This window comes from Vanellus vanellus (assembly GCF_965231255.1).
Source record: "Vanellus vanellus genome assembly, chromosome: 3".
Taxonomy (NCBI): Eukaryota; Metazoa; Chordata; class Aves; order Charadriiformes; family Charadriidae; genus Vanellus; species Vanellus vanellus.
In genome coordinates, this window is record NC_138907.1 from 71259432 (window position 1) to 71273079 (window position 13648).

The following is a 13648-nucleotide window of genomic DNA, read 5'->3' on the forward strand; positions in this document are numbered from 1 at the left end:
TGTGGGTGCTGATTCGCAAGCCGAATAGCTCAGTTCAAAATATATTGGCAGCAAAGACTCTATAGGAAGAACTTACAAGGCTGTGTGGGAGAAACCCTTAAAAATCTTGGTGCCTTTCTGGGCTATGTGATTTCCTATTGCATTTTGGATTACTCTGCTACATAAAAATATATTTAGCTCTATAACTCCCCCATTTCTGTCACCATATTTGCCCAAGCTGTAGCTCAGAAATTAATCAGAGCCTTATTTGAGTGCTGCTCATTCCCCTCTTCATCACCTCTTTAAGCCTCCTCAGGGAGCCTCTGTAAAGGTTGACCAGGTTATTTAGGCCTTCTTTTCACTCTTTGTAACTTAGTGTCTTACAATCTGTTCCTTAAAGTGAATGTTTCTGGCAAATAAAAATATATTGAAGGACACGGGAAAGTAAGGATTTTTAAGAATGCATACACGTGCTAATGATTGTAGAATCATAGAATAGTTTGGGTTGGAAGAGACCTTTAAAGGTTATCTACAATAAGCAGGGACATCTTCAGCCAGATCAAGTTGCTCAGAGCCCTGTCTGACCTGACCTCGAATGTTTCCAGGGATGGCGCATCTACCACCTCCCTGGACAACCTGATCCAGCATTTCACCACTCTCATTGTAAAAGATTTCTTCCTTATATCTAGTCTAAATCTTCCCTTTTTTAGTTTAAAGCCATTACCCTTTGTCCTATTGCAACAGGCCCCGGCAAAAACTTTCTCCTCATCTTTCTTATAAGCCCCCTTCAAGTACAGAAGGACTGCAATAAGGTGTCCCCGGAGCCTTCTCGTCTAAAGGCTGAATAACCCCAACACTCTCAGCCTTTCTTCATAGAAGAGGTGTTCCATCCCTCTGATCATCTTTGTGGCCCTGCTCTGGACTCGCCCCAACACATCCATATCTTTCCAGTGCTGAGGGTTCCAGAGCTGGACACAGTACTCCAGGCGTGGTCTCAACAGAGTGGAGTAGAAGGGCAGAATCACCTCCCTCAACTTGCTGGCCATGCTTCTTTTGATGCAGCCCAGGACATTGTTGGCCTTCTGGGCCCTCCACCAATGCATGGTCACTGCAGCCCACGCTGCCTCCAATCTTGACATCACTGATTAGGTCACTGGTATTGGTGACCAACAGGTCCAATATTGCATCCCCTCTGGTAGGGCTCTCTATTACCTGGGGTAAGAAGATATCCTCCATGTGCTCTAGGAGTCTCCTGGATTGCCTACAGCTCTCCATGCTACTTTTCCAGCAGATGCCAGGGTGGTTGAAGTCCCCCAGCAGGACTAGAGCCTGCAAGCATGGTGCCTTCTGGAGCTGGAGTAAGAAGGCTTCACCAATGGGCTCCCCTTTATTGGGCAGCCTGTAGGAGGCACTAACTACAAGGTTCCCTTTGCTGCTTTGGTCTCTAATTCTTACCCATAAACTTTCAACCTGCTCGTGGCTATTCTTCAGAGACGGCTCTTCACACTCTATCCATTTCTTGATGTAGGAGGCAACACCTCTGCCACTCCTTCCTCGCCTGTCCCTTCTGAACTGCCTGTAGCCATAGACAGCTGCACTCCAGTCATGGGGTCTGTCCCACCAAGTTTCAGTAATGGCAACTAGGTCATAGCTTTGTAGCAGCATGGTAGCTTCCAACTCCTCCTGTTTGTTGCCCATGCTGCAGGCATTGGTGTAGAGTCACTTCAGCTGGACTGTCGGCCATGTCACCTTCTTAAAGGAACACCCCTTAGTTCCTTTGCGGTATTTCACTGGTATTTCCCTGTTGGCTCCTGTTACCTCAGGAGCCCCTGGTTTATCTCTGTAAGACCTCAAGTGTGCTTCAGTGTAGCCAGCATGTTTCAGAGCAGCATAATTATGTGTCTCAGGAGTTTGTTACTGTTCATCTAAAACCAAATAAAGGAACATTTTTAGATGAGGTGTTAAATACTTGCAATGATTAATGTTTGCCTGGCACCTTATGCAATAAAAAAGACATCATCATACCTCATCCAGTTTGAAGAATGGGCTAAGTTTGGGTGAACAAGGATGATGCCCAGACCAAAAACCTTATCACAAAGCAGACTATTTTTCATGAACTGATGCATAGTGTTTTTATTTAAAGCAGAGACAGAAAAAATAAATCCTTGAATTTGGAGTTATTGCTGGGATACTCTATAGATCACAGCCTCACAATGTTACGTTATCTATTTTATGAGGTGAATACAATCTTAGAGTCTAATTTTATTGGTAGTAATTAAGGAGAACACTGGAAGAATATATTTTCCATTGTCTTGTTATAAAGGACATCTCAAGACCCCTTCTGAATTTATAACTACCTTTCAGCTTTTTCCTGAAGTAAAGAAGAGTAAAGAAGGCCACTTAAAATAATTAATATGAAAGCTGATTTTTCTGTTGACATAAGCATATTCAAATAATGTGAGGCCAATGAAACTCTAAGGTATAAGGTGTTTTTTTGGTAGATATCTTACCAAGCTAATCAGAGTAGAAGCTCTTTCATCCAGAGTCTCTAACAGTGGCATTAAACTCTCATGATATATCACATAGAACTCCTCACTGAATTTTTCTAAGAAATTCACTAGATTTTCACTATGCTGAGTTAATAAAGTGACAGCATTTGTGCTACACAGATAACGTAAATTCACTCTTACCCTGTGTTCCATGATTTGTTTTCCAAACAAATGCTCCTTTTCTCCCTCTTGTTTGCTTTTCACATCTTTTGGGATATCTTTGCATCTTTTCATATGTCGGTTATGTGTGGATAACAAGCCTATTTATTTTTATGCATAGATTTGTAGGGGAAATAAGTCAGTAGTGTATATTTCTTTCTTGCCATATACATAATAGCACATTGTCATTAAAGAAAAAAATGTGCCAATTTGTGCTTGCTATATAATGCTTGTGCTTCCTTTAAAGGAAAAGTAAAATGAAACACCTTGCCTGTAGCATTTTTATCTTAACTTATAACACACATTTTTCTTCTTTAAAAATAGAAAGTTATGTTGTGAGACTCACCTACAGAAAAGCAGTGTCTGTTCAGTTAATATTTCCTCCTATTTCCATCTACTTATTTGTTGCTGTCATTTGCATGAGAACTAGATCTTTACCCTGAAGAGTTCACATACTGCTGCTGCTGCGTCTTTCTGTACCATCTTCCTAACCTGATGCAGCTTCACCCCTGGAGTAGGATGCGTGAGGGAAGCAGCAAGGTGAATGTTGGCTTTAAGCCAACTTTATGTTTTCCTCCTTTTGGGACAAGCAGGAAAGTGGTCAGTCAAGAGCAGAAGTTTGAAAAGTCTTCAGTGAGTCCCTGTTTAAACCCCTGAAGATGAAAATCTGCTCCCTGGAAGGGAAGCAGGACTGGTGATCTTGGTGGCCTTGGCTCAAAGGGTGGGGAAGTCAGTGCACCATGGAAAGCGTCCTGCATTCATAGCTGTATCCAAAAGTTGTAAGAGTCAAAAGTGCTGAACCTGCTTTAGGAGCTACAAATCATAGGAAATCTCAGGGAGAGCTGCTACATGGATGACAAAAAAACCCTCATTGGCACATGTCATGCAACCCATAAGGCCAAAGGCAATGGTTTGTGTCTCAGTCCCCTGAAGGAGCCCACTTGCTGCTGTGAAGACCAGGCTCCTAATTTAAGTACCTTTCTCCAAAGAATTCAGCCACCTTGGAAGAGAAGCTTTTCTGTTACAACTCATGCTTAAAGCCAGACGGATAAGTGGGATCATTTCCTGGTACCATGGCAGCCGGGAGGATGATCAGAGTTTTAAACTTAATTGGAAAGTATCTTCTTTTAGCTTTATATAGTTTTACTGAAGATTTATTTAACTTTAATTTGGAATAAATAACATGTTTTTCCTAGATGCTTAGGTGCTATATCCTGTCAGATGGAGTGTAACTGGGTCTACTCAGCATCCTGCAAGCTGTGATATTCTCTTACTTAAACCACATACATTCATAAACCTATGAAATTACTTCCTCACTTTGAAGAAAACAGTTTCCTCCTAATATTCCCCGAATTACATACATAAGAGCTTAAAAGGCTTTTGTGTTAAAAAAAATAATTATATATTAGTTGTTTATACAACATAATGTATGTTTATCCTGTGCTTGCTGACCCTAAATGCATGCTAAAATTAGGCTTCAGCCCACCAGAGAAAACAGAATTCTTTCTGTCTTCATGAAGTCTTGGCTAAGTCCCTAAGAATTTCTAATTCTCTGTCTTCACTGGCATTTTCACCTTCTCCTTTCCAATTCCCTTCTGCAAAACCTCTAGAGAGTGATCTATAGTAACTTCTACTGTTGCATTTGCTACTAACACTTTTAAAAATGTAAGATGTTCACTACAGAGGATGTAAAGAGAGGTCAAGGTTTCACCCATTTATGTTCGCGATTTTAGTCTTAATTTTTGAATATTTGTTGTGTTTCCTTGCAAATGTAGAAAGGCGGTCCTAACTTCTGAGTCTCAAAAACTTAATTACCTCCTTACAGATTCTCTAAAAGGAAAAAATCCCAAAAATCTGGGGGAATCAAAGGAAAAAGGTGAGTAAAGAAGTTATGAAATTCAGAACTGAATATCAGAGCAGCTATTCAATGCTACAAATAGGTCTTGAATAAGGGTATACAAGGATGATAGTTCATGTTTAGATTATTTTATCCATTATACTGTTTTTAACAACATTTGTGCTGTACAGATCCTTAGTAACCACCTGGGCTTCTTTTAAACCCAGAGATTTGAATTTGCATCCTGGGAGAAATACTAAAACGTATTTTTGTACCACCTTTGGATGTTAGTCTGTCAAAAACAAGTTGTCTAACACCCTTGGTGGGGACATTCCTGCAGGGAACTGGACTAAATCTGGTCCATGTGTCTATGACTTAAGAATGTGGTTGACTGAGAGAGACTGACTGAGGCTACTGACAGACCCAGGTGTTTGAGGGTGACTGATATAAGTCAGGGGGTTTTCCTAATTTATTTGCAACACAGACACATACAACTCTAATGATTTCAACTGCAGGAAGCTGCCCTGCTGGCTGTGCACACAGAGGTCACAGATTATTTGGTAGTGTCTATTTGGAGAAAACCCTATTTCTTGCAATGCGACATGTATTGAACACTAACACAAAGAATTGTAGGATTCACGGGTACTTGATCGCTTTCTGAAGACTACTGAAACAGCTCAAAAATTTCAAGGAAATAGCAAAGGCTAGCAGAACTGTGCATGGTTCCTGAGCAAGAAAGGCACATCTGACGTTCAAATTGTGGCAAAGTCCCATTTTTTTGGAAGCTGGAGATACTCAATGCAGTCTAGATAATGACTGGCACAGTGCAGGGTACTGAATAGACATACAGCAAAGTGATGCACTTCTGGGAGGAACGCATTATTTCTTGTGAAAGCTGCAGGGGAATGAAGCCAGGGCACCGCTTGGCCCTTAGGAGTCTCCTCTTTGTCACTGTTGTCAGTCCATGTGTCTCACCTGGGCACCACAACAAGATCATAGTTTTCTTTTATTAGTGGATTTTTCTTTTGTACTAGATTCTGTCTTGCCAAGTACAAGAAAAAGAGAACTAGAGTATCAATGTTTTTTTCTCATCTGCATTAACATTTTGTTATATACTTCAGAAAAAGATTAAAGATACAATTATATTCTTGGACTATTCATTGCGACATAAAATATATGAATGTACATTAGAAGGATGAGCACTGTTCTTATTTTATACCTAGCTTGCCTGTGATTTTAAAAGGCTATATATATGCAGGAAGTGAAATCCTGTTCACAGGCAATACCCATATGGCCTTTTTGATATTAAAGGAATAATGGAGTCCTAAATGAGTAACTGGTCCTTTTGTCACTCCTGAATAAAGAAAACTCCTACTTACCTTTATCGGCAGCCTCTGGCTTTCAAGACCAGTATTCTTAATATTTTAATTGTATCAGTGGGGTTTAATTTTTTATTTGGGTTCAGCAGAAGAAAAATCCATTGATGTCAACTGCTCTATAGAATTGCTTTCCTCTTTGTAAGTCATTATTCTTCATTGTCTACTTGAGAGACAGCTTAACAGTTTCCTCAAAACGCAAAGAAACTAATGACATATTGAAGGCTTATTATTTTGCATATCCAAGTCTAAAAGGATGAATGAATGACCTCGTTGTTTTGTCCTGTACTTTATTTCCATGCTGTTAAATCCATTTAATTATCGCATCTTTTTTGCTCTCTACATATCAAATTGTTTGACTTGCTTTCTTTTCAAATGTCATCTCATTTCTCTAACCTGACTTGTGATAAATGTTAAATGTTTCTTTCTAGAGACTGCTAAAAGAAAAGATGTGAAGCCTTCAGCAGCCTTAAAGGAAAAGGGTAATGTCTTATCATTATGTGGTTGGGAAATAACCAGTCGTCCTCATGAAAGGGTCTGCTGGTATCTCAGTGCCGTTTCGATATATTTTGAATTACAGGCTTTTGGTGAAAAGGAACTAAACCTAGCTTCTTCTCACTTAAAAGATCTGATATATTGAAAGGAACAGTGTCTGACACAATTCAGAAATAATAAAATCCTAACCCTTATTGTGGTGTTCTTTAACTGCTGTCTGACCTGCACAGCCAATATTGCAGCGGGAATGCTGGTCTATTCTGAATGAATTAGTAACAGAGCTGTTACTGAATTCACATGACATGCCAAGATAATAGGCTGCACAGGAATCAGTGCATGGTTTGAACTACAGAAGATTTACCGGCTAATTTAGTGGGAATAATATTTGGTTTCCTTTCAAATCTTAAGTCGAACCTTTTATTGAAGTAAACAGAAATTCTAATTCTTAACACTTATCTCTTGCATATTTTCCTTGATCTGGTGTTATACACATTTGTTACAGTACTGATGGACAGAGTTTATATTACTAACTTTCTCCTTCCTTTTTTGTGCTTGACATCTTTTCCAGACTCTTCAAAAGGAAAAGAAATGAAGGCTTCAGCTACAACTAAGGAAAAAGGTAAAAATTTCAAGTTGAGCTGAGCCTTAGCATAAGATTCAGTTGAGAAAATAAATCCCTTGTGCAAGTATTCTCAAAAGAAATCCTAGTTTCTTCACTTAGACGTCCATAAATATCCTTGACTGACATCCTTTACTACTGGACATCCTTTTTACCTGAGTGATAAATGTGAGATACGTATGGGGCTATACAAGCAAATTGTAGCAGCAGTACTTTATAGCCCCCAAAGTTATGAGGACTTGTTTTCTTCTTTCTTAATTTTGTCTTATTCTTTCTATTTAAATTTGTCATTTCAGATTGCATTTTACTTTTCTTCAATAACACATTATTTGATTGTGCTTTGCTCTCTCTTCTTACATTGAAACATCAGCACTAGCCATCAAATAAAGATCAATTACAATCTTGAATACTAGGCATTTTCAGACAGTGATAAAACTGTAACTGTAATTAACCAAATACTTTCAGATGTATTTATTCATATCAACTAAATTCAAGCAAAACTTAGTTTTCTTTGACATTATTTGCATATTGATTAAATACCACTTGCTCAGTAGAAAGCAGTCTCTCAGGTTGAATGATAAATAATTTAACATGGATAAGAATATGTAATAAATTGCTAACTAATAACAGTCATTTGAGCCAATGCAATATAGTAGTCGATCTTAAAAACTTCCAGTTGGTTTTGAAAACTACTTCAGATAATGGATTAATATTACTTCCTATCTTTAGATTTTCCCTAAGGATCACTGGAAATAATGAGGCAATATTTTTTTGACAAAGTTATGGAAGATAATATTTGCAAGTTTTGAAGTGCAGCTATTTCACATAGTATATGTAGGTAATATATAGTGGAATAGTAGAAATCAGCTATTACTTTGCACAGTTGTACCGAGGAGCAAAGTGAAGGCTGAAGTGCTACAAAAGGAACTAAGGCTTAAAGAGTTTGAAACTCTTTGAAGTAGTCAAAATAGATGAACCTGGATTGTCAGTCCAAGGTCAAGGACATTAGAAAAATAGGGACACATTATTGTACCATTTCTTTTAATTTACTTTAGTCAACAGGGAGTACTGAAATAGGGTGGGGTTTTTGTCTATTGATTACTTGGCTTTTATATTTTGAGCTTCAGGCAAGCAAAGCCTACAGACTTCCTGATAGGTTCTTGCAAACATATCTGTGAAACATAGGTGGGATAACAAAGAGTTAACATTGATTAGACCCTTAAGTATTTGACTATTGAACTTCTTGTTGAGTTTCTTATCTAATTTTTGACTTCAGCTCTCCATAAATATCTCAAGTTTGAAGACTGATTTATTTAAATTTAAGTGATAAGAAAAGTAAAATACTATTTATTACAAAACATCAAACATTATAAAGAAGTAATATATGTCTGTAAGAGTTTTTTAGCTGCGCTGCCATTGAATTAGCTTCAGTGAAGTGTCAAACCCCCAACCAAATATACAGAAAAAACGAGTATTTAAAAGGAGTTAATTAACTCAGTTTGATCAGCCAGTGAAACAACTGGTAAATAAAAGATCCTTTCAAGTTCCAAAACAGTTCTTTCGAGGAAGGACATGTTTAATTAAACACTGTAGAATTTTGCTGGCTGCCCATGAAGTGGTTTATGCTCAGTGTATTTGAGAAAAAAACCTCAGTACCCCGAAGTGATTAACTCCACTTTTTTCTTCTTTTTTGTATGAAATTAAGTACTCTTCCCATAGTAGTTGGTAGGATGCATGCAAGATTTTCCTTACACTATAGCAGTAGAAGGTATGAGCTATGTTCGCAGTAAGTTTTCATACCACGCTGAATTTTTCCACACGGGCTAACATTTTTACCTATAGATTACCTTACCTATAAGTAAGAGACTTAACAGATTCTGTGTTGTTGTGTCACCTTACAGTTTTAGAGTTTCCCATTTGTCAAGGCACAAGAACCAAGATCTGAATGCTTAGTGCAGAGTATGCTGAGTTTAACTCCACTGCAGTACAAGGTCACATTAGAGACACCTGTGATTATTTTGATAAAGAACAATGGCGGATGAAGTCTGATCTAAAACTGACTGTTTTTACAGTAACGGCAGGATATTTGGATGAGCAATGCCATAATTTAGTGGGGATTAAGAGTGCTGAGTCTGCATAGCCTTTACCAGCTTCCCAAGTGGGATGAGCACTACTCGCTTCAGTTTTCCCTAGTGGCTAGTGTGCATCCTTGCACGTCACCTGTGGATGTACTTGTCTTGCACAGCTCACTGAGAGCAACTGATATGTCACCACAGTGAAAGCATTTCTCTTTGACTCTAGCTGGCTTTATAAGAACTTAAAATATTTGGATTAGATGCTGTCAGACACATGATCAGGCCGACTGCCTTCTTTTTCAGTCTTGTGTATCTTAGTTAGGTCTGTAGAGTGTCTGGTATGGAGTGCAGATCCTTCGAGGCCCCTGGAGCAAGACTGCAACAGAAAAGTGCAACTTCAGCAGGAAGATTTCAGGTTGTATACATGTGCATAGTGACGCCACCTTAGTGTCTACAATACAATTCAGTCATTTTCTAGTCACCGAAGTTCATGACACAGCAAATCTTATACAAACTCATTTTGAAGCAGTTCAGCTCAGTGGCTGCAGGTTTTTTAAAGTTGTTTCTGTCTTTTCTGTTTCATGTGACAGATCTTCATCAGCCATTTCTTAGCTGTTGGGATTCATACAGATGCAGCACTTCCAAAAGCAAATACAACTAACTCAGTGACACTGAATATGTATGACAAGACATTGACATTTTGTCAGAAGAGTGTAACCCCAATGAGCAAAGTGGCTTTAAGCATCCATGTGGGATGCTGTGCTTCGCTAAACCTCTCTTTCTTAACAATGATAAGTGACATGTCGCATAGATCAGGCAGACAGTTTGAGAAAAGCCTCTGTAGGGAAAAGCGTTCCAGAAATTTTGTGGCCATTGCCCTGTAAAGAAGTGCAAACAAGAGGTCACTTTTATGAGCACTGGTACTTTTTTTTAGCCAAGCGAGAGTACACAGGGAACTTCTTCAGTGGACATGTCAGTTTAAACTAGCCAACCAAAACACACCTTGAGAAATGGCAGTGGTTTGATTAGCACTTGCCCCTTTACAGACATCTGTCAAATCCAGTGTAAACTGCATTAATAGAAGTGGCCACAATGTAACCCCTTTGTTAAGATAAATACGTTTTTGAAATGTAAAAGTCGAATTCACACAAGCTGGATATAAAATTGCAATAGAAAATCCCAAATAATAATGAACCTAAATGTAAGGTAGATATATTAGTTGTATAAAAATTGCAATATCAGCCTGTTCAAATGGTCCATCCATTACAGAATATCATTGCTGAACATTGGTTATAAGAAATACCTCAGGAAAACATCAGAGCTTTAAAAGTCAGACACTAAGATAATGACAAATATGTAAATACCAAGAATGAGTTGTAGCGGGAGGTATAAAATTCCCATTGTGAGTCAGCACTTCTCTGTAAAAAATTTTCAAGAGACATTAGAAAATAAGAGAAAAAGAACAGAAATAACATACATAATATGAATGAATACCATTTCATAAAAGGAAGGAGATAAAATTTTAATTCCAAAAAGCAGTTTATATAAATTAAAGATGAGGCATGTTTTATGGCAAACTATGAAGGAAAATATTCAAGCTGAATAAGTAGCACCTGCATATATATGTAGAAATATACATTCAGTAGTCAAAACAGAATTGTAAATGAAAGAACATCTCCTGATACTAAAGGTATTTCCTCCAGGTAGGGACTGCTACATGCTGGGACTCCCAGATCTCCATAATAGCACTCTGAAAAGTCTGCTGAATGCATATCTATAACTTTTTATTATACATGATTATGCAATAAAACAAAATTCTCGTTGCATAATATTATTTTTTCACGTAATATTTGAGATCAGAAACCAGGATTCTCTCTGCCTGGGACCACGTGCTTCTCAACAGCTCACAGAATCAGGCTTCCTCTGATTTATTGCTATTTTATGGTCCAATTGCACTCTTTTCTGCACAGTTCCAGAGAAAACCTGTCCCTCTCTAAAACCACTTTGCACTCCCTCTGAAAAGTGAGATTGGCAGAGAGAGATTTGCACCCCCTGATGTGGCAGAGAGATTGGATCCCTGGGTAGCTCTGCCCCTCTCCTTGGCCTTGTGCGATATTTTCAGAGATTTGTGCCTATCTTTGGGAGAGTGCTTGAATCCATCCTCATATGTGTGGGGCATCAAGTTTCACCGACTCAGACAGGGATGGGAGAAGTCAGGCTTCTGCCAAGAGTCAGTATTCCCAGTTCCTTAGTTGTCTATAAGAGGCTGGCCCAGACTCCACACACAGTCAAAGGGGACTCGCTCAGGAACGTAACCACTCTCTTACCGCCTCTACCCAGTGACTTTACAGGGGGCTGATAATCCACATAGTGCGAATCCTGATAATCTGAAACAGAACTCGTACACTTGTGCTGCTTTCATTCTAGGCAATGTGCTTTTGTATTTTCATTAAGGCACTGCTGGTAGTAAAGAGAAAAACACTGTAAACTTTTGGGGGGTTATCTAGTGAATTAATTTTTTCTTAGTAGGTCTGACAGATATGTCTTACAAATTAGGACAAAAGGTATAGTCAGGTTATGCAGGGGAGTTCAACCGCAACATCTTCCTTGCCCATTAATAATAAAATGCATGAAGATAATTGAATAAGAAGCTATTTCTCCAAACCTGTTCATTAAAACCTGGACCAGAGGAGGAAAAGGGCAGGAAAAGTATTTCCTGCTACTGAATGAGAATCATTCTAAACACAGATTCTCCAGCTAATTCAAAGGCTAAATTCTTCCCTCTGTTGCTCACTATACTGGTTCTTTTAACTGAGGTTTCTTAACAGGATTAAAATTTCTCTTGATATAAGTAAAAGAAATTCTGAACTCAGAAAGGCTGGAAGAGAGAGATAAAATATCTGTTTGGAAGACCTAAGAGAGAAAGATCACTTTATACAGTTCTTACATATTTTAAAACAGTACCTACTTCTCAAGCTATGAACAGATGGACAATTTATGGTGAGATGGGCAAAGATGGTATCAACTTAGTGAATGCCAGCTGCTTTGCTGTAGCTGCCTACATGAGGTGGTTTTCACTTCAACATAACAGCATGCATATGAACAGTTATCACGGAGTACCTGACAGAGGGGATGAGTCTGCATTTGATCTTGTTTTACCATAACTTCTATGTCTATAACCAAAATAAATGTAAGAACTTAGTCAAAACTTCCACTAACTTCAGCTAAATCAGTAACTGTCTGTCTCAAAGTGTCAGGGTAAATACAATATTTTAAATTACTCTAGGGTTCTTCAGAGATTTAAAAATCAGTGAGAAAATTGGTGAAATGATAATTAAAGTCAGAACACAGACAAATATCTGGGAAATCATGAGACAGAGACAGAGCCCAAGTGGTTTCTGCAAAAGGAAATTATGCTTTAATAATAAGTGTGTTGAACATCTTAATAAAGTAATAAGCACAGCCTTTATGGGATGGTTTAAATCCTTAACAAGGCCTGCCATGGATCTGATTTATAAAGATTGTTTTTTCACAGAATCATGGAATCATGGAATTTTCAGAGTTGGAAGGGACCTCTAGAGATCATCTAGTCCAACTCCCCTGCCAAAGCAGGATTGCCCAGAGCACATTACTCAGGACTGCATCCAGGCGGGTCTTGAAAATCTCCAGAGAAGGGGACTCCACAACCTCCCTGGGCAGCCTGTGCCAGTGCTCTCTCACCCTCACCGTAAAGAAGTTTTTCCATATATTTGAACAGAACTTCCTATGTTCTAACTTGTGCCCATTACCCCTCATCCTGTCACTGGGAACCATTGAAAAGAGCCTGGCTCCATTCTCCTTCAACCCACCCTTTAGATACTTGTACGCCATAATAAGGTCTCCCCTCAGCCTTCTCTTCTCCAGGCTAAAGAGTCCCAGCTCTCTCAGCCTTTCCTCATAAGGGAGATGCTCCAAGCCCTTAATCATCTTAGTTGCCCTTAGTTCCGCAAAACATAAAAGTTCCCAAAACATAAAAGTTGTTGGTGCTCAGTTCTGGCTTCTGGAGTAGTTGTCAATCTGGATTCATGATTCCTGAAAATGGGAATAAACATATGGTATAAACATATTTTGCTTTGTATCATATCTATATTAACTGGAAATGGATTTGGATAGGTCTAGGAAAGGAAGACAGGTGCATAAGTGGGGTCACTGTGGTTTAAGGCTGTTAATACAGGCCTCTCTGAACAAGTTTGTAGGTAAAAATTCCTAATTCAAGAACTAGGTGATACCTTTCACCAGTACAGTGCAAAAGAAAAGTTGGCTTAAGTATTTATTGTTTCTCCAAATAATCAAGGTAGAAAAGAACACAGCCAAGAGCATCCCTCATATCTGAGCACCACGTTTTCTAGTACATCATTCTACTTTATTTCATGTCCTTCCCCGCCCAGCTACAATTTATAACTCATATTTGTTCTCAGCAGGTAATCTGGCTTTTTATCAGTTGTAGACCAAATTCCTTGGCTAATCCATCCATCTTTTTGCTGCATTTCAGATACAAACACATTTCTCAGCTTCTGAAA

The 13648-nt window shown here is 38.6% G+C and overlaps 1 protein-coding gene across 1 annotated transcript in view; it reads left to right on the top strand.

The window, feature by feature from the left end:
• TRDN (triadin) overlaps positions 1-13648 on the top strand; it is a 233828-nt gene that overhangs the window by 168124 nt on the left and 52056 nt on the right. The window contains exons 26-28 of the mRNA XM_082481943.1: positions 4513-4563; positions 6332-6382; positions 6964-7014. Coding sequence (XP_082338069.1) covers positions 4513-4563; positions 6332-6382; positions 6964-7014 — 153 coding nt within the window. The remainder of the gene's footprint in view (positions 1-4512; positions 4564-6331; positions 6383-6963; positions 7015-13648) is intronic.